This window comes from Ranitomeya variabilis, chromosome 2, assembly GCF_051348905.1.
Source record: "Ranitomeya variabilis isolate aRanVar5 chromosome 2, aRanVar5.hap1, whole genome shotgun sequence".
Classification (NCBI taxonomy): domain Eukaryota; kingdom Metazoa; phylum Chordata; class Amphibia; order Anura; family Dendrobatidae; genus Ranitomeya; species Ranitomeya variabilis.
Genome location: NC_135233.1, coordinates 417,684,442 through 417,704,649, shown reverse-complemented (window position 1 = coordinate 417,704,649; position 20,208 = coordinate 417,684,442). Strand labels below are relative to the sequence as shown.

General features: G+C 47.5%; 1 protein-coding gene across 13 annotated transcripts in view; it reads right to left on the bottom strand.

The window, feature by feature from the left end:
• Positions 1-20,208, bottom strand: part of SOX6 (SRY-box transcription factor 6) — a 739,261-nt gene that overhangs the window by 31,235 nt on the left and 687,818 nt on the right. For 11 of the 13 annotated variants that reach the window (XM_077286580.1, XM_077286586.1, XM_077286582.1 and 8 more), the window contains one exon: positions 14,706-14,756. The exons of the other annotated variants lie outside the window; for them this stretch is intronic. In XM_077286580.1, coding sequence (XP_077142695.1) covers positions 14,706-14,756 — 51 coding nt within the window. The remainder of the gene's footprint in view (positions 1-14,705; positions 14,757-20,208) is intronic. 13 annotated transcript variants of the gene reach the window in all.

The following is a 20,208-nucleotide window of genomic DNA, read 5'->3' as shown; positions in this document are numbered from 1 at the left end:
CGCTCCACAATCAGCCCTACAATACAGAGTTCTCTGAAATCTGCTCCTCATGGCTCCACAATACACCTAGTTCTCTGAAATCTGCTCCTCATGGCTCCACAATACACACAGTTCTCTGAAATCCGCTCCTCATGGCTCCATAATCAGCCCCACAATACACATAGTTCTCTGAAATCTGCTCCTCATGGCTCCATAATCAGCCCGACAATACACAGAGTTCTCTGAAATCTGCTCCACAATCGGCTCCACAATACACAGAGTTCTCTGAAATGCGCTCCACAATCAGCCCTACAATACAGAGTTCTCTGAAATCTGCTCCTCATGGCTCCACAATACACCTAGTTCTCTGAAATCTGCTCCTCATGGCTCCACAATCAGCCCTACAATACAGAGTTCTCTGAAATCTGCTCCTCATGGCTCCACAATTGGCTCCACAATACAAAGAGTTCTCTGAAATCTGCTCCTCATGGCTCCACAATCAGCCCGACAATACAGAGTTCTCTGAAATCTGCTCCTCATGGCTCCACAATCACCCCCACAATACACAGAGTTCTCTGAAATCTGCTCCTCTTGGCTCCACAATCAGCCCGACAATACAGAGTTCACTGAAATCCGCTTCTCATGGCTCCACAATCAGCCCCACAATACAGAGTTCTCTGAAATCTGCTCCTCATGGCTCCACAATACACAAAGTTCTCTGAAATCTGCTCCTCATGGCTCCACAATCAGCCCCACAATACAGAGTTCTCTGAAATCCGCTCCTCATGGCTCCACAATCAGCCCCACAATACAGAGTTCTCTGAAATCTGCTCCTCATGGCTCCACAATCGGCCCCACAATACAGAGTTCTCTGAAATCTGCTCCTCATGGCTCCACAATACACAAAGTTCTCTGAAATCTGCTCCTCATGGCTCCACAATCAGCCCCACAATACAGAGTTCTCTGAAATCCGCTCCTCATGGCTCCACAATCAGCCCCACAATACAGAGTTCTCTGAAATCTGCTCCTCATGGCTCCACAATCAGCCCCACAATACAGAGTTCTCTGAAATCTGCTCCTCATGGCTCCACAATACACAAAGTTCTCTGAAATCTGCTCCTCATGGCTCCACAATCAGCCCCACAATACAGAGTTCTCTGAAATCCGCTCCTCATGGCTCCACAATCAGCCCCACAATACAGAGTTCTCTGAAATCTGCTCCTCATGGCTCCACAATCGGCCCCACAATACAGAGTTCTCTGAAATCTGCTCCTCATGGCTCCACAATACACAGAGTTCTCTGAAATCTGCTCCTCATTGCTACAATGCATCAATGTAGGCGTCTTGACGACTCAATGGTTACAAGTTCTCATCTGTGACACGTGGCTATTGGCATTTTTCTTGGCCACAAACTGGCACACGTGACTTGTTACTTTTCACACTGAGACATGCAGAACAGATCTAACAAGATCCATCAATGTCCAGTATATAATTTGTACATGAGCACAGGACCGTGCTGGATATCTCGGGCAGCGGCCAGCAGAGGGCACATCTGACTCTCTAACCAGCATGAGGACGCCGAGCCTCAGGAGCCAGGATGATATTCTGCTACTGGTCACTGACTTCCATGAAGTCGCTATAGAGAAAAGCCACGAATCCGCTGGACACCTGAACACACCATTGCCACACTATTGCTTACATATAGCGGAATATGCACACGACAACTGGTAAATCTCCCCCATTTTCTCATTGCAGTGCTGATGGGTCGTAGCAGAGTTAATAATGTGTCTTATAAAATACACTGCATAAATAAGCGCACCCCAGTAAGCTCCTCCTGGAAAAACTTGTAAGTATTTGGGATTCCTATGTAATGTTCTAGCTTCTCTGGTTTGTCATTAAATGGGGAAATAAGTCAATGCCGAGCAAAAAATATGGAAATACAATTTCCTTTAGAAAAGTGTGGGAAAATGGCAAATCTGAAAAAAGCTGTGGTGGACCAAACTTGAGTGTTTCATGGCAAACAGCAGGTGAAGGGCAGATATCACCCATGCTGGAAGCCGCTGCTCCAGCTAATACAACAGAGAACGTTTTAGCTTGTGCCGAGATATAACACTACTTTTGGGAATCCATACTTTCTACTGAAGATACCAAAGCTAATTTCACAGCTTTATATATGTTGTCATGAAGTAGACGGTTAACCCCTTACTGAAGAAGGAAATACAGGTGCTTCTCACAAAATTAAAATCTCATCAAAAAGTGAATTTATTTCAGTTCTTCTATACAAAAAGTGAATCTCACATATTCTATAGAGTCATTACACACAGTGATCTTTTTCACGTGTTTATTTCTGTTAATGTTGATGATTATGGCTTACAGCCAATGAAAATCCAAAAGTCATTATCTCAGTAAATTAGAATAATTAACAATTAACACTTGCAAAGGCTCTTAAGTGTTTATAAAGGTCCTTAGTCTGTTTCAGTAGCTCCACAATCATGGGGAAGACTGCTGAGCTGACAAATGTCCAGAAGACGTCATTGACACACTCCACATGGAGGGGAAGCCACAAAAGGTCATTGCTAGAGAAGCCGACTGTTCACACAGTGCTGTATCCAAGAATATTAATGGAGAGTGGAGTGGAAGGAAAAAGTGTGGTAGAAAAAGGTGCACAAGCAACCGGGATAACCGCAGCCTGGAAAGGATTGTTAAGAAAAGGCCATTCAGAAATGTGGGGGAGATTCACAAGGAGTGGACTGCTGCTGGAGTCATTGCTTCAAGAGTCACCACACACAGACGTCTCCAGGACATGGGCTACAAGTGTCACATTCCTTGTGTCAGGCTACTCATGACCAATAGACACCAGAAGTTCTTACCTGGGCCAAGGAGAAGAAGATCTGGACTGTTGTCAGTGGTCCAAGGTGTTGTTTTCAGATGAAAGTAAATTGTGCATTTCATTTGGAAATCAAGGTCCCAGAGTCTGGAGGAAGAGTGGAGAGACCATAATCCAAGCTGCTGGAGGTCTAGTGTGAAGTGTCCACAATCAGTGATGGTTTGGGGAGCCATGTCATCTGCTGGTGTAGGTCCACTGTGTTTTATCAAGACCAAAGTCAGCACAGCCGTCTACCAGGATATTGTAGAGCACTTCTTGCTTCCCTCTGCCGACAAGCTTTTTGGACATGGAAATGTCATTCTCCAGCAGGACTTGGCCCCTGTCCACACTGCCAAAAATACCAATACCTGGTGTAAAAACAACAGTATCACTGGGCATGATTGGCAGCAAACTTGCCTGACCTTAACCCCATAGAGAATCTGTGTATTGTCAAGAGGAAGATGAGACACCAGACCCAACAATGCAGATGAGCTGAAGGCTGCTATCAAAGCAACCTGGGCTTCCATAACCCCTCAGCAGCGCCACAGGCTGATCGCCTCCATGCCACACCGCATTGCTGCAGTAATTGATGCAAAAGGAGCCCGACTAAGTATTGAGTGCAGTTACTGAACTTGATTTTCGTAGGCCAACATTTCAGATATTAAAATCATTTCTCAAGCTGGTGTTATAAAGTATTCTAATTTACTGAGATAATAACTTTTGTGTTTTCATTGGCTGTAAGCCATAATCATCAACATTAACAGAAATAAACATGTGAAATAGATCACTCTGTCACGGTGCCACCTGCCGCCGCGCCTGCCGCTCTCTCTGCGCCCCGACATACTTACCCGTCCTGGCGCGCTCCAGCGGTGTGCGCGTGCCTTCCGGTCTCTTCTCCTGACTTGCCGCCGGTCCCTGGCTCTCGTCGGGTGCGCGCCTCTCACTGCACACGCGCACTTCCTCTCTCTGGTCTGCAGACGCTCCGTTCCTCCACTCTATGATTCTGGAGGGTCTTGACCCAGAAGTTCTGCAGCACTCGGTCTATTTAAGGTAACTCCTTCCTCTGCTCCATGCCTGATTGTCATTTGTCCTCATTTGACCCAGGTCCCTCTGTACCTTGCTTTGTCCTGTGCGTCCGTTATATCCTGCCTGTCCTGTGTTTCCACCATACCCCGCCTGTCCTGTGTTTCCGCCATACCCCGTCTGTCCTGTGTTTCCACCATACCCCGCCTGTCCTGTGTTTCCGCCATACCCTGCCTGTCCTGTGTTTCCGCCATACCCTGCCTGTCCTGTGTTTCCGCCATACCCTGCCTGTCCTGTGTCTCCATCATAGCCAGTTCTGCGTCTTTTCCGCTCCTACTTCCTGTGCCCGGGTATCAGCTTCTGCGGCAATAGTCTCCCTTGGGTCTGCCCCTAACACTCCCTGTACTGGGGGTGGTCCACCAGGCCAGCTCACCCTTGGGAGGTTCGTTGTTGTGGTTCTGCGGGTTCACTTTAGGAGTTCCAAAAGATCTGACACTCTGTGTGTAATCACTCTATATAATATGTGAGATTCACTTTTTGTATAGAAGAACTGAAATAAATTCGCTTTGTGATGAGATTCTAATTTTGTGAGAAGCACTTGTAACTATAGGTCTGGATTCCAGGTCGGGTACTGTAGTCCTTAGTACATCTACAGCCAGTGGATGGTGCAAGTTAAGTTAAAGAGAGTCCAAAAACGGAGAAAAAGGTGGAACTCACCATCCAGTAAAACATTCCTTTTAGTCCATAAAATGGGGTACAGCAGGAGAGGAGCGGATACCTTCTGTGGACGACGGCCGTTTCGTGCTAGCTGCGCTTCAATGAGTCCTACGCTGTTTTTCTATTGTGTCGAATACTTATTTAATGCAAATTTATGATGTAACAATCCCACAATATGATTTTCTGGATTTTATTTTTAGATTCTGTCTCTCACAGGTGAAGTGTACCTACGATAACAATTACAGACCTCTCCTCCATTCTTTGTAGGAGGGAAACTTTCACCTCCGGGGGCTTCTCTGCCCTCATCTACATCCATAGACATTAATATGGAGAAAAGTATGTGCCCCCCTCACATCCAGATTTTGCAGATATAACGGCTCAGCTCTTCTGGGATTTCTATAAGATTTTGGAGGCATCTCTGGGATTTTTCCCCTTTATCCAAAAGAGCATTTGTGGGGTCAGACGTTTCTGTTGGGGGTCCGCGTTCACAATCGCCGTGGTGTTGGATGTGGCTAGGCTCCAGGGTCTGTCGGCCGAACATGTTCCCCCCTGTCTCTGTATGGACCTCGTGCACTGGGCACAGTCATGGTGGGCAAATAAGGGCCTTCCCCAAATTGTACCCAGAAAGCTGAAGCTACAATTGTCCACAATGTCTTGTGCTGAACATTAAGATTTCCCATCCCTGGAGCTGAGGGTCCGAGGTAGCTCCCTGATAACAGCTCATAGCATTATCCCCTCCACCATCTGTACAGGGGGCACAATGCAGTCGGGGGTAACGTCCTCCAGGAATCACCAAACCCAGACTCCTCCATCAGACGCAGATCCGTCACTGCACAGAACACGTCTCCTCCAGCGTCCAGTAGTGGTGGTATTACATTGGCATTGTGCTTGGTGATGTACGGCTGTGTGCAGCTGCTCGGCCATTAAGCTCCTGGCGGGGACACAATGTTTTTGCTGATACCAGTGGAGGTCTGGACTCTGCATTTCAGGTCAAAAACCTAAAGCGATGAACTGGAATATAAGTTGGTATGCATGCAACATGTAGGTTATAGTTGCCTGTTTTTGCGCTGTGTGCAGGTAAGGCCACGGCCTCCCTTTTCCTTGAACTGGACATTACGTTTATATGGCTCCCTGTGGTTAGGTGTCCATTAGTCGGGGGCCTTGGTCCTGCTTAGCCCTTATTCACAGTTACATAATTTGACATATGGAAAGGTTTTAATACTATAGGTTAGGACCATGCCGAGTAGGGTCACCATGACGTGGTGGGATGTGTTGTGAATTTGGATTCTGGGCTCCCCCGGTGGCCGCTTGTGGAATTGGACTTGTCATCCTCTTTCCTGTTTCACCTGGTTCCATCAGTAGTGGGTGTCGCTATTTAAGCTCATTTCTCTGGTGGTTTCTTGCCGGTCAACAATGTTATCTGATGCCTCTCAGTGCTTGTTCCTGCTTCTAGACAACTACTAGATAAGTTGGACTTTTGTCCATGTTTTGTTTTGCCTATTTGTTCCAGTTCACAGCTGAAGTTCTGTTACTGTGTCTGGAAAGCTCTCGTTGATCAGGGATTGCTACTCTGGCGTTATGAGTTAATGCCAGAGTTTAAGGTAATCTCTGGATGGTGTTTTGTTAGTGTTTTTCTGCTGACCATGAAAGTATACTATCTGTCTTCTGCTATCTAGTAAGCGGACCTCAAATTTGCTAAGACTATTTTCCTGCTGCGTTTGTTGTTTCATCTGAACTCACCGTCATTATATGTGGGGGGCTACTGTCTTCTTTGGAATATTTCTCTAGAGGTGAGCCAGGTCTTATATTTCCCTCTGCTAGCTATTTAGGTCTTAGGCCAGAGCTGGGCATCTAGCGATAAATAGGAAATGCTACCTGGCTATTTCTAGTTGCGCGGCAGGCTTAGTTCATGGTCAGTATAGTTCCATCTTCCGAGAGCTTGTCCCTCTATAGGCTTGCTATGATCTCTGCCTGCAGAGATCATGACAGTTTGACCGGCCAATAAAGTGTTAAAGACCCAGGTTGAGAAAGGAGAGTTATAAGAAGTCTGCTGGAATTTTTTTTTTTTTTTTTTTTTTTTTTTTTTCCTCCAGTCTGCCTTGCTGCAGTCTTTTTTCTCTCTCTCCTCCTAATCTCTGTATGCTCTGTGTGCACCTGACAATAATGGATCTCCAGAGTGTAACTGCGGGTTTGAATAATCTCATCACGAAAGTACAAAATTTACAAGATTTTGTGGTACATGCTCCGGTATCTGAGCCGAGAATTCCTTTGCCGGAGTTCTTCACAGGGAATAGAGCTTGCTTCCAGAATTTCCGAAATAATTGTAAGCTTTATTTGTCCCTGAAGTCTCGTTCAGCTGGAGACCCTGCTCAGCAGGTTAGGATTGTGATTTCCTTGCTCAGGGGTGACCCTCAAGATTGGGCCTTCTCATTGCCAGCAGGGGATCCTGCGTTACGCGATGTGGATGCGTTTTTTCTGGCCTTGGGCTTGCTTTATGAGGAACCTCATTTGGAACTTCAGGCAGAAAAAACTTTGATGGCACTATCTCAGGGGCAAGACGAAGCTGAAGTTTTCTGCCAAAAATTCCGTAAATGGTCTGTGCTTACTCAGTGGAATGAGTGCGCCTTGGCGGCAACTTTCAGAGAAGGTCTCTCTGATGCCGTTAAGGATGTTATGGTGGGGTTCCCTTTGCCTGCAGGTCTGAATGAGTCCATGACAATGGCTATTCAGATTGATAGGCGTCTGCGGGAGCGCAAACCGGTGCACCATCTGGCGGTGTCTATGGAAAAGACGCCAGAAAGTATGCAGTGTGATAGAATTCTGTCCAGGAGCGAGCGACAGAATTTTAGACGGAAGAATGGATTGTGTTTCTATTGTGGGGATTCTACTCATGTTATATCAGCATGCTCTAGGCGTACAAAGAAGCTTGATAAGTCTGTTTCCATTGGCACCATTCAGTCTAAGTTTATTTTGTCTGTAACCCTGATTTGCTCTTTGTCATCCATTGCCACGGACGCCTATGTTGACTCTGGCGCCGCTCTGAGTCTTATGGATTGGTCCTTTGCCAATCGTTGTGGTTTTGATTTAGAGCCTTTGGAGACTCTTATTCCTCTGAAGGGGATTGACTCCACCCCATTGGCTAATAATAAACCACAATACTGGACACAAGTAACCATGCGTATCAATCCGGATCACCAGGAGATTATTCGTTTCCTGGTGCTGTATAATTTACATGACGATTTGGTACTGGGATTGCCATGGTTGCAGTCTCACAACCCAGTCTTGGACTGGAGAGCAATGTCTGTGTTGAGCTGGGGATGTAAGGGTATTCATGGGGACGTACCTTTGGTTTCTATTTCGTCGTCCATTCCCTCTGAAGTCCCTGAGTTCCTCTCTGATTATCAAGACGTCTTTGACGAACCCAAGCTTGGGTCGTTACCTCCGCACCGTGAGTGCGATTGTGCCATAGATTTGATACCGGGTTGTAAATATCCAAAGGGTCGTTTGTTTAATTTGTCTGTGCCGGAACATGCTGCTATGCGGGAATATATAAAGGAGTCTTTGGAAAAGGGACATATTCGTCCATCTTCTTCTCCCTTGGGAGCTGGGTTTTTCTTTGTCTCAAAAAAAGACGGCTCTTTGAGACCATGTATTGATTATCGGCTTCTGAATAAGATCACTGTTAAGTATCAATACCCATTGCCATTGCTTACTGATTTGTTTGCTCGTATAGAGGGTGCTAAGTGGTTCTCTAAGATTGATCTTCGTGGGGCGTATAATTTGGTGCGGATCAGGCAGGGGGATGAGTGGAAGACCGCATTTAATACGCCCGAGGGCCACTTTGAGTATTTGGTCATGCCTTTTGGTCTTTCTAATGCCCCTTCAGTTTTCCAGTCTTTTATGCATGATATTTTCCGCGATTTTCTGGATAAATTTATGATAATATATCTGGATGATATTCTGATTTTTTCTGATGACTGGGACTCTCATGTCCAGCAGGTCAGGAGAGTTTTTCAGGTTCTGCGGTCTAATTCTTTATGTGTGAAGGGGTCTAAGTGCGTTTTTGGGGTCCAGAAAATTTCCTTTTTGGGGTATATTTTTTCTCCCTCTTCCATTGAGATGGATCCCGTCAAGGTGCAAGCTATTTGTGACTGGACTCAGCCCTCCTCTCTTAAGGGTCTTCAGAGATTTTTGGGCTTTGCCAACTTTTACCGCCGATTTATTGCTGGTTTTTCGGATGTCGTTAAACCACTGACTGATTTGACCAGACAAGGCGCTGATGTTGCTAATTGGTCCCCTCATGCTGTAGAGGCCTTTCAGGAGCTTAAGCGCCGTTTTGCCTCTGCCCCTGTGTTGCGTCAGCCTGATGTGAATCTGCCTTTTCAGGTTGAGGTTGACGCTTCGGAGATCGGAGCTGGGGCAGTGTTGTCGCAGAAAGGTTCCGACTGCTCCGTCATTAGGCCTTGTGCCTTCTTTTCTCGCAAATTTTCGCCCGCAGAGCGGAATTATGATGTTGGGAATCGGGAGCTTTTGGCCATGAAGTGGGCGTTTGAGGAGTGGCGCCATTGGCTCGAGGGGGCTAGGCATCAGGTGGTGGTATTGACTGACCACAAAAATTTGATTTATCTTGAGACTGCCAGACGCCTGAATCCTAGACAGGCGCGCTGGTCTTTATTTTTTTCTCGCTTTAATTTTGTGGTGTCATACCTACCGGGTTCTAAGAATGTTAAGGCAGATGCCCTTTCTAGGAGTTTTGACCCGGACTCTCCTGGTAATTCTGAACCCACAGGTATCCTTAGGGAGGGAGTAATTTTGTCGGCCGTTTCTCCTGATCTGCGGCGGTCCTTGCAAGAGTTTCAGGCGGATAGACCGGATCGTTGTCCGCCTGATAGACTGTTTGTTCCGGATGATTGGACCAGCAGAGTCATCTCTGAGGTACATTCTTCTGCATTGGCAGGTCATCCCGGAATTTTTGGTACCAGGGATTTGGTGGCAAGATCCTTCTGGTGGCCTTCCCTGTCACGAGATGTGCGAGTCTTTGTGCAGTCATGTGACGTTTGTGCTCGGGCCAAGTCTTGTAGTTCTCGGGCTAGCGGACTGCTGTTGCCCTTGCCTATTCCTAAGAGGCCTTGGACACACATCTCGATGGATTTTATTTCAGATATGCCTGTTTCCCAGAAGATGTCTGTCATCTGGGTGGTCTGTGACCGTTTCTCTAAAATGGTCCATTTGGTTCCTCTGCCCAAGTTGCCTTCTTCTTCTGAGTTGGTTCCTCTGTTTTTTCAGAATGTTGTCCGATTGCACGGTATTCCTGAGAATATTGTTTCTGACAGAGGTACCCAATTTGTGTCTAGATTTTGGCGGGCATTCTGTGCTAGGATGGGCATAGATTTGTCTTTTTCATCTGCTTTTCACCCTCAGACTAATGGCCAGACCGAGCGGACTAATCAGACCCTTGAGACATATCTGAGGTGTTTTGTCTCTGCTGACCAGGATGATTGGGTTGCTTTTTTGCCATTGGCAGAGTTCGCCCTCAATAATCGGGCCAGTTCTTCCACCTTGGTGTCCCCGTTTTTCTGTAATTCGGGGTTTCACCCTCGATTTTCCTCCGGTCAGGTGGAATCCTCGGATTGTCCTGGAGTGGATGCGGTGGTGGAGAGATTGCATCACATCTGGGGGCAGGTTATGGACAATTTGAAGTTGTCCCAGGAGAAGACTCAGCGTTTTGCCAACCGTCATCGTCGTGTTGGTTCTCGGCTTTGTGTTGGAGATTTAGTGTGGTTGTCTTCTCGTTTTGTCCCTATGAGGGTCTCTTCTCCTAAGTTTAAACCTCGGTTCATCGGCCCTTATAGAATATTGGAGATTCTTAATCCTGTTTCTTTCCGTTTGGACCTCCCTGCGTCCTTTTCCATTCATAACGTTTTTCATCGGTCGTTATTGCGCAGGTATGAGGTACCTGTTGTACCTTCAGTTGAGCCTCCTGCTCCGGTGTTGGTTGAGGGTGAGTTGGAGTACGTTGTGGAGAAAATTTTGGACTCTCGTGTTTCCAGACGGAAACTCCAGTATCTGGTCAACTGGAAGGGTTACGGCCAGGAGGATAATTCTTGGGTCAATGCATCTGATGTTCATGCTTCTGATCTTGTTCGTGCCTTCCATAGGGCTCATCCTGGTCGCCCTGGTGGATCTGGTGAGGGTTCGGTGCCCCCTCCTTGAGGGGGGGGTACTGTTGTGAATTTGGATTCTGGGCTCCCCCGGTGGCCGCTTGTGGAATTGGACTTGTCATCCTCTTTCCTGTTTCACCTGGTTCCATCAGTAGTGGGTGTCGCTATTTAAGCTCATTTCTCTGGTGGTTTCTTGCCGGTCAACAATGTTATCTGATGCCTCTCAGTGCTTGTTCCTGCTTCTAGACAACTACTAGATAAGTTGGACTTTTGTCCATGTTTTGTTTTGCCTATTTGTTCCAGTTCACAGCTGAAGTTCTGTTACTGTGTCTGGAAAGCTCTCGTTGATCAGGGATTGCTACTCTGGCGTTATGAGTTAATGCCAGAGTTTAAGGTAATCTCTGGATGGTGTTTTGTTAGTGTTTTTCTGCTGACCATGAAAGTATACTATCTGTCTTCTGCTATCTAGTAAGCGGACCTCAAATTTGCTAAGACTATTTTCCTGCTGCGTTTGTTGTTTCATCTGAACTCACCGTCATTATATGTGGGGGGCTACTGTCTTCTTTGGAATATTTCTCTAGAGGTGAGCCAGGTCTTATATTTCCCTCTGCTAGCTATTTAGGTCTTAGGCCAGAGCTGGGCATCTAGCGATAAATAGGAAATGCTACCTGGCTATTTCTAGTTGCGCGGCAGGCTTAGTTCATGGTCAGTATAGTTCCATCTTCCGAGAGCTTGTCCCTCTATAGGCTTGCTATGATCTCTGCCTGCAGAGATCATGACAGGGATGGCTTCTTTCATCAATATCTATATATATAACAGGCATCGTGATTACTCGCTAATCCCGCCCCCTGCACAGTAGCTCCGCCCCCACCACATCACACACAATCCCGCCCCCCACCACATCACCACACACAATCCCGCCCCCCCACCCCATTACCACATATAATCCCGCCCCCCAACCACATTACCACACATAATCCCGCCCGCCACCACATCACCACACATAATCCCGCCCGCCCACCACATCACCACACATAATCCCGCCCCCCACCACATCACCAGATAATCCCGTCCCCACATCACCACACATAATCCCGCCCACCCACCACAGATAATCCCGCCCCCACCACATTACAACTCATAATCCCGCCTGCCCACCACATCACCACAGATAATCCCGCCCCCACCACATTACCACACACAATACCGCCCCCCCACCACACATAATCCCGCAAGCCCACCACATCACCACAGACAATCCCGCCCCCCACATCACCATACACAATCCCGACCCCCCACCGCATCACCATACACAATCCCGCCCCCTACCGCATCACCACACAATCCCGCCCCCCCACCGCATCACCACACACAATCCCACCCCTCCACCGCATCACCACACACAATACCGCCCCCCCACCACATCACCACCCATAATCTCGCCCCCCCACCGCATCACCATACATAATCCCGCCCCCCACCACATCACCACACATAATCCCGACCCCCACCAGATCACCACACATAATCCCGCCCCCCCACCCCATTACCACACATAATCCCGCCCCCCAACCCATTACCACACATAATCCCGCCCCCCACCACACATAATCCTGCAGCCCCACATTACCACATAATCCCGCCCTCCCACCACATTACCACACATAATCCTGCCCCCACCACATTACCACACATAATCCCGCCCCCCCCACCAGATCACCACACATAATCCCGCCCCCCCACCCCATTACCACACATAATCCCGCCCCCAACCCATTACCACACATAATCCCGCCCCCCACCACACATAATCCTGCAGCCCCACCACATTACCACATAATCCCGCCCTCCCACCACATTACCACACATAATCCTGCCCCCACCACATTACCACACATAATCCCGCCCCCCACCACATTACCACACATAATCCCGCCCCCCACCACATTACCACACATAATCCCACCCCCCACCACATTACCACACATAATCCCGCCCCCCACATTACCACACATAATCCCGCCCCCCCCACATTACCACACGAGGCTCCGTCCCCACACATTACCACACGAGGCTCCGTCCCCCCACATTACCACACGAGGCTCTGTCTTCACACATTACCACATGAGGCTCCATCCCCACACATTACTACACGAGGCTCCATCCTCACACATTACCACACGAGGCTCCGTCCCCACACATTACCACACGAGGCTCCGTCCCCACACATTACAACACGTTAATTTACCACCTATGTAAGCGCTATTGAATGTTGTCATTATTTACTTTAGTTTAATCACCAGCAGCGTTAATTAGATAGCAATGAGCGTGCCGAGCGTTAGCTGGCTGGAAACACCTAGTTATGTTAACTATGCACCCTATATTATTTTCATGCCCTATTGCTATTTCTTTACTTCAGGGGATTTACAAATGTTGTTTTTATTTTAGGTTTTTTCAGTTGTGGGGTCAGCAGAGTGGTGGTGATATTCTGTCCTCTGCTCCTCAGAACTCGGCCCCCCACTCTGTAACATTACGGGGTCTTCACTTCCGTTCCCCTCTCGATAATGTCACTTACAGGTGATGGGGGAAAATTCGGGAGGAAGAAATAGACTAACTTGTTTCCCCTGTAATAGGAGCCACGGGACCACTCTGGTATCGGGGAGCTCTGCATCACCGGGAGCTCTGCATCACCGGCCGCTCTGTCACCGCACTTGTATCGGGGAGCCCTGCACCACCGGCCGCTCTGTCACCGCGCTTGTATCGGGAAGCCCTGCCCAACCGGCCGCTCTGACACTGCGCTGGTATCGGGGAGCCCTGTACCACCAGCCGCTCTGTCACTGCGCTGGTATCGGGGAGCCCTGTAACACCAGCCGCTCTGTCACTGCGCTGGTATCGGGGAGCCCTGCACCACCGGCCATTCTGTCACCGCGCTTGTATCGGGGAGCCCTGCACCACCGGCCGCTCTGTCACCACGCTTGTATCGTGGAGCCCTGCACCACCGGCCGTTCTGTCACCACGCTTGTATCAGGGAGCCCTGCACCACCGGCCGCTCTGTCACCACGCTTGTATCGGGGAGCCCTGCACCACCGGCCGTTCTGTCACTGCGCTGGTATCGGGGAGCTCGGCACTACCGGCCGCTCTGTCACCGCGCTTGTATCGGGGAGCCTTGCACCACCGGCCGCTCTGTCACCACGCTTGTATCGGGGAGCTCTGCACCACCGGCTGTTCTGTCACAGCGCTGGTATCGGGGAGCTCGGCACTACCGGCCGCTCTGTCACCACGCTTGTATCGGGGAGCCCTGCACCACCGGCCGCTCTGTCATCACGCTTGTATCGGGAAGCCCTGCACCACCGGCCGTTCTGTCACAGCGCTGGTATCGGGGAGCTCGGCACTACCGGCCGCTCTGTCACCGCGCTTGTATCGAGGAGCCCTGCACCACCGGCCGCTCTGTCACCACGCTTGTATTGGGGAGCCCTGCACCACCGGCCGCTCTGTCACCATGCTTGTATCGGGGAGCCCTGCACCACCGGCCGTTCAGTCACAGCGCTGGTATCGGGGAGCTCGGCACTACCGGCCGCTCTGTCACCGCGCTTGTATCGGGGAGCCCTGCACCACCAGCCGTTCTGTCACAGCGCTGGTATCGGGGAGCTCGGCACCACCGGCCGCTCTGTCACCGCACTGGTATCGGGGAGCTTGGCACCACCGGCCGCTCTCACAGCGCTGGTATCGGGGAGAGCCCGAAAGCCAGGTAATAAGAGCGCACTCCGCCTCGGGAGCTCCCGCATGTGCCAGACTAGGTGTCTCCTACACTGCATCTCCCCAGTTGTAATGTGGGCTGGCAGCCATCTTCCTTCTACCCACACGTTCAATATGGCAGCTTGGACAGCGGCTCTGCAGTGACAGCTACAGGGATGTACCACATTCAGAAGACATGTACCATAGAGATGATAGTGACTCACTGTGTGTGCACTTGTAATGCAAATCCTTCCTGAGATGGCATCTAGCAGCATCTGAAATACAGCAAACGGTGGAAGGGGCTTAGAGGAGAGACACCACATAGATGCACACGATTCACACTGACACGTACACCCCAGAATGAACGGCCAGAACGTAGTCTGTGGAGGGAACATCCCGGATACATTGTGTGCGCTCTGGGGTTGTTATGGATACATAGACTTCCTGTCCTGACCATCTCTGTTATTATAATCCAAAGGTCCTATAACAGGAAGTCTATGCTCAGTGAACATAACTAGGAGTACACACTGAAAGGGGGAAGGGATCACTGAGTGCCAGATCCCGGGATCCTGAGCTCGTCATTCAGGACTAGAAAAATATGGAGAATTGAGAGTTATTAACACGGTACCAGGATATATATATCTTTCCTGTATCATTCAGGACTAGAGACCCTCACAGAGCAGACATTATAACTGTGCGGAGGCAGTCACATCGTATTACACCACAGCAGCGTTATAAGAGCCTGAAATCCGTCACGTGAGGTTATATCAGTACTGGAGCGTTATAAGAGGGGCTGATATTAGTTACATATGATGTAATGTCTGGGGGTTATATCAGTACTGGAGCGTTATAAGAGGGGCTGATATCAGTCACATATGGTGTAATGTCTGGAGGTTATATCAGTACTGGAGCGTTATAAGAGGGGCTGATATCAGTCACATATGGTGTAATGTCTGGGGGTTATATCAGTACTGGAGCGTTATAAGAGGGGCTGATATCAGTCACATATGGTGTAATGTCTGGAGGTTATATCAGTACTGGAGCGTTATAAGAGGGGCTGATATCAGTCACATATGGTGTAATGTCTGGAGGTTATATCAGTACTGGAGCGTTATAAGAGGGGCTGATATCAGTCACATATGGTGTAATGTCTGGAGGTTATATCAGTACTGGAGCGTTATAAGAGGCTGATATCAGTTACATATGATGTAATGTCTGGAGGTTATATCAGTACTGGAGCTATATAAGAGGGGCTGATATCAGTCACATATGGTTTAATGTCTGGAGGTTATATCTGTACTGGAGCGTTATAAGAGGGGCTGATATCAGTCACATATGGTGTAATGTCTGGAGGTTATATCAGTACTGGAGCGTTATAAGAGGGGCTGATATCAGTCACATATGGTGTAATGTCTGGGGGTTATATCAGTACTGGAGCGTTATAAGAGGGGCTGATATCAGTCACATATGGTGTAATGTCTGGGGGTTATATCAGTACTGGAGCGTTATAAGAGGGGCTGATATCAGTCACATATGGTGTAATGTCTGGGGGTTATATCAGTACTGGAGCGTTATAAGAGGGGCTAATATCAGTCACATATGGTGTAATGTCTGGGGGTTATATCAGTACTGGAGCGTTATAAGAGGGGCTGATATCAGTCACATATGGTGTAATGTCTGGAGGTTATATCCGTACTGGAGCGTTATAAGAGGGGCTGATATCAGTTACATATGATGTAATGTCTGGGGGTTATATCAGTACTGGAGCGTTATAAGAGAGGCTGATATCAGTCACATATGGTGTAATGTCTGGAGGTTATATCAGTACTGGAGCGGTATAAGAGGGGCTGATATCAGTCACATATGATGTAATGTCAGGGGGTTATATCAGTACTGGAGCGTTATAAGAGAGGCTGATATCAGTCACATATGATGTAATGTCTGGAGGTTATATCAGTACTGGAGCGTTATAAGAGGGGCTGATATCAGTCACATATGGTGTAATGTCTGGAGGTTATATCAGTACTGGAGCGTTATAAGAGGGGCTGATATCAGTCACATAGGGTGTAATGTCTGGAGGTTATATCTGTACTGGAGCGTTATAAGAGGGGCTGATATCAGTTACATATGATGTAATGTCTGGGGGTTATATCAGTACTGGAGAGTTATAAGAGAGGCTGATATCAGTCACATATGGTGTAATGTCTGGAGGTTATATCAGTACTGGAGCGTTAGAAGAGGGGCTGATATCAGTCACATATGATGTAATGTCTGGAGGTTATATCAGTACTGGAGCGTTATAAGAGGGGCTGATATCAGTCACATATGGTGTAATGTCTGGAGGTTATATCAGTACTGGAGCGTTATAAGAGGGGCTGATATCAGTTACATATGATGTAATGTCTGGGGGTTATATCAGTACTGGAGCGTTATAAGAGGGGCTGATATCAGTCACATATGGTGTAATGTCTGGAGGTTATATCAGTACTGGAGCGTTATAAGAGGGGCTGATATCAGTCACATAGGGTGTAATGTCTGAAGGTTATATCTGTACTGGAGCGTTATAAGAGGGGCTGATATCAGTCACATATGGTGTAATGTCTGGAGGTTATATCAGTACTGGAGCGTTATAAGAGGGGCTGATATCAGTCACATATGGTGTAATGTCTGAAGGTTATATCAGTACTGGAGCGTTATAAGAGGGGCTGATATCAGTTACATATGATGTAATGTCTGGGGGTTATATCAGTACTGGAGCGTTATAAGAGAGGCTGATATCAGTCACATATGGTGTAATGTCTGGAGGTTATATCAGTACTGGAGCGTTAGAAGAGGGGCTGATATCAGTCACATATGATGTAATGTCTGGAGGTTATATCAGTACTGGAGCGTTATAAGAGGGGCTGATATCAGTCACATATGGTGTAATGTCTGGAGGTTATGTCAGTACTGGAGCGTTATAAGAGGGGCTGATATCAGTCACATATGGTGTAATGTCTGGAGGTTATATCAGTACTGGAGCGTTAGAAGAGGGGCTGATATCAGTCACATATGATGTAATGTCTGGGGGTTATATCAGTACTGGAGCATTATAAGAGAGGCTGATATCAGTCACATATGGTGTAATGTCTGGAGGTTATATCAGTACTGGAGCGTTAGAAGAGGGGCTGATATCAGTCACATATGATGTAATGTCTGGAGGTTATATCAGTACTGGAGCGTTATAAGAGGGGCTGATATCAGTCACATATGGTGTAATGTCTGGAGGTTATATCAGTACTGGAGCGTTATAAGAGGGGCTGATATCAGTCACATAGGGTGTAATGTCTGGAGGTTATATCTGTACTGGAGCGTTATAAGAGGGGCTGATATCAGTCACATATGGTGTAATGTCTGGAGGTTATATCTGTACTGGAGCGTTATAAGAGGGGCTGATATCAGTCACATATGATGTAATGTCTGGGGGTTATATCAGTACTGGAGCGTTATAAGAGAGGCTGATATCAGTCACATATGGTGTAATGTCTGGGGGTTATATCAGTACTGGAGCGTTATAAGAGAGGCTGATATCAGTCACATATGGTGTAATGTCTGGAGGTTATATCAGTACTGGAGCGTTAGAAGAGGGGCTGATATCAGTCACATATGATGTAATGTCTGGAGGTTATATCAGTACTGGAGCGTTATAAGAGGGGCTGATATCAGTCACATATGGTGTAATGTCTGGAGGTTATATCAGTACTGGAGCGTTATAAGAGGGGCTGTTATCAGTCACATAGGGTGTAATGTCTGGAGGTTATATCTGTACTGGAGCGTTATAAGAGGGGCTGATATCAGTCACATATGGTGTAATGTCTGGAGGTTATATCAGTACTGGAGCGTTATAAGAGGGGCTGATATCAGTCACATATGGTGTAATGTCTGGAGGTTATATCTGTACTGGAGCGTTATAAGAGGGGCTGATATCAGTCACATATGATGTAATGTCTGGGGGTTATATCAGTACTGGAGCGTTATAAGAGGGGCTGATATCAGTCACATATGTGTTGTGAATTAGACTTTTTGGCTCCCTCTTGTGGTCACTAGTGATATGACTCTGGGATTGTCTTTCCTCAGTTTGGCACCCACCTGGGTCGTTAGTCCAGGGGTGTTGCTATATGAACTTCCTGAATTCTCAGTCTGGTGCCTGGCATCGTTGTAATCAGTCCTTTCTGTTTGCTCCTGCTGCTGGTCCTGGTTCTTGCAAAATTAAGCTAAGTCCTGCTTCCTTGTTTTTTGGTTATTTGTATTGCTCTTACTTTTTGTCCAGCTTGTACTAAATGTGATTCCTGATTTTGCTGGAAGCTCTAGGGGGCTGGTATTCTCCCCCCGGGCCGTTAGACGGTTCGGGGGTTCTTGAATATCCAGCGTGGATATTTTTGATAGGGTTTTTGCTGACCGTATAAGTCATCTTACTATATTCTGCTATTAGTCAGTGGGCCTCTCTTTGCTAAATACCTAGTTCATTCTTACGTTTGTCTTTTCTTCTTACCTCACCGTTATTATTTGTTGGGGGCTTGTATCCAACTTTTGGGGTCTTTTCTCTGGAGGCAAGAGAGGTCTATCTTTTCCCTTCTAGGGTTAGTTAGTTCTCCGGCTGGCGCGAAACGTCTAGAACCAACGTAGGAACGTTCCCCGGCTGCTGCTATTTGTGGTGCTAGGATTAGATATACGGTCAGCCCAGTTACCACTGCCCTATGAGCTGGTTTTTTGTGTTTGCAGACTTGGTATTTATTTCTGAGACCCTCTGCCATTGGGGTCATAACAGTATGCCAGGCCAAAGTTGAATGTGTAATGCATTGCAGAAGTGGGATAATAAGAAAGGAAATTCTGAGTTTTTTTTTTTTTTTCTTCCTCTCTTTCTTCCTCCCCTTTACCTCTGAGTGGCTTGAGCTTGCTACAGACATGAATGTCCAGACCTTGATTACAAGTGTGGACCAGCTTGCTGCTCGTGTGCAGGGCATACAAGATTTTGTTACCAGTAGTCCTATGTCTGAACCTAAAATACCTATTCCTGAACTGTTCTCTGGAGACCGATTTAAGTTTAGGAATTTCAGGAATAATTGTAAATTGTTTCTATCTCTGAGACCCCGTTCGTCTGGAGACTCAGCTCAGCAAGTTAAAATTGTTATCTCTTTCTTACGGGGCGACCCTCAGGATTGGGCCTTCTCGCTAGCGCCAGGAGATCCGGCATTGGCAAATATTGATGCGTTTTTTCTGGCGCTCGGATTGTTTTACGAGGAACCCAATCTTGAAATTCAGGCAGAAAAAGCCTTACTGGCTATTTCTCAGGGCCAGGATGAAGCTGAAGTGTATTGCCAAAAATTTCGGAAATGGTCCGTGCTTACTCAGTGGAATGAGTGTGCTCTGGCCGCAAATTTCAGAAATGGCCTTTCTGAAGCCATTAAGAATGTGATGGTGGGTTTCTCCATTCCTACAAGTCTGAATGATTCCATGGCGCTGGCTATTCAAATTGACCGGCGTTTGTGGTGTTGTCTGAACAAACACCTGATTTAATGCAATGTGGTAGAATTCAGACTAGAAATGAACGGAAAAATCATAGACGTCAGAATGGGTTGTGTTTTTACTATGGTGATTCTACACATGTTATATCAGCATGCTCTAAACGCCTAACAAGGGTTGTTAGTCCTGTCGCCATTGGTAATTTGCAACCTAAATTTATTTTGT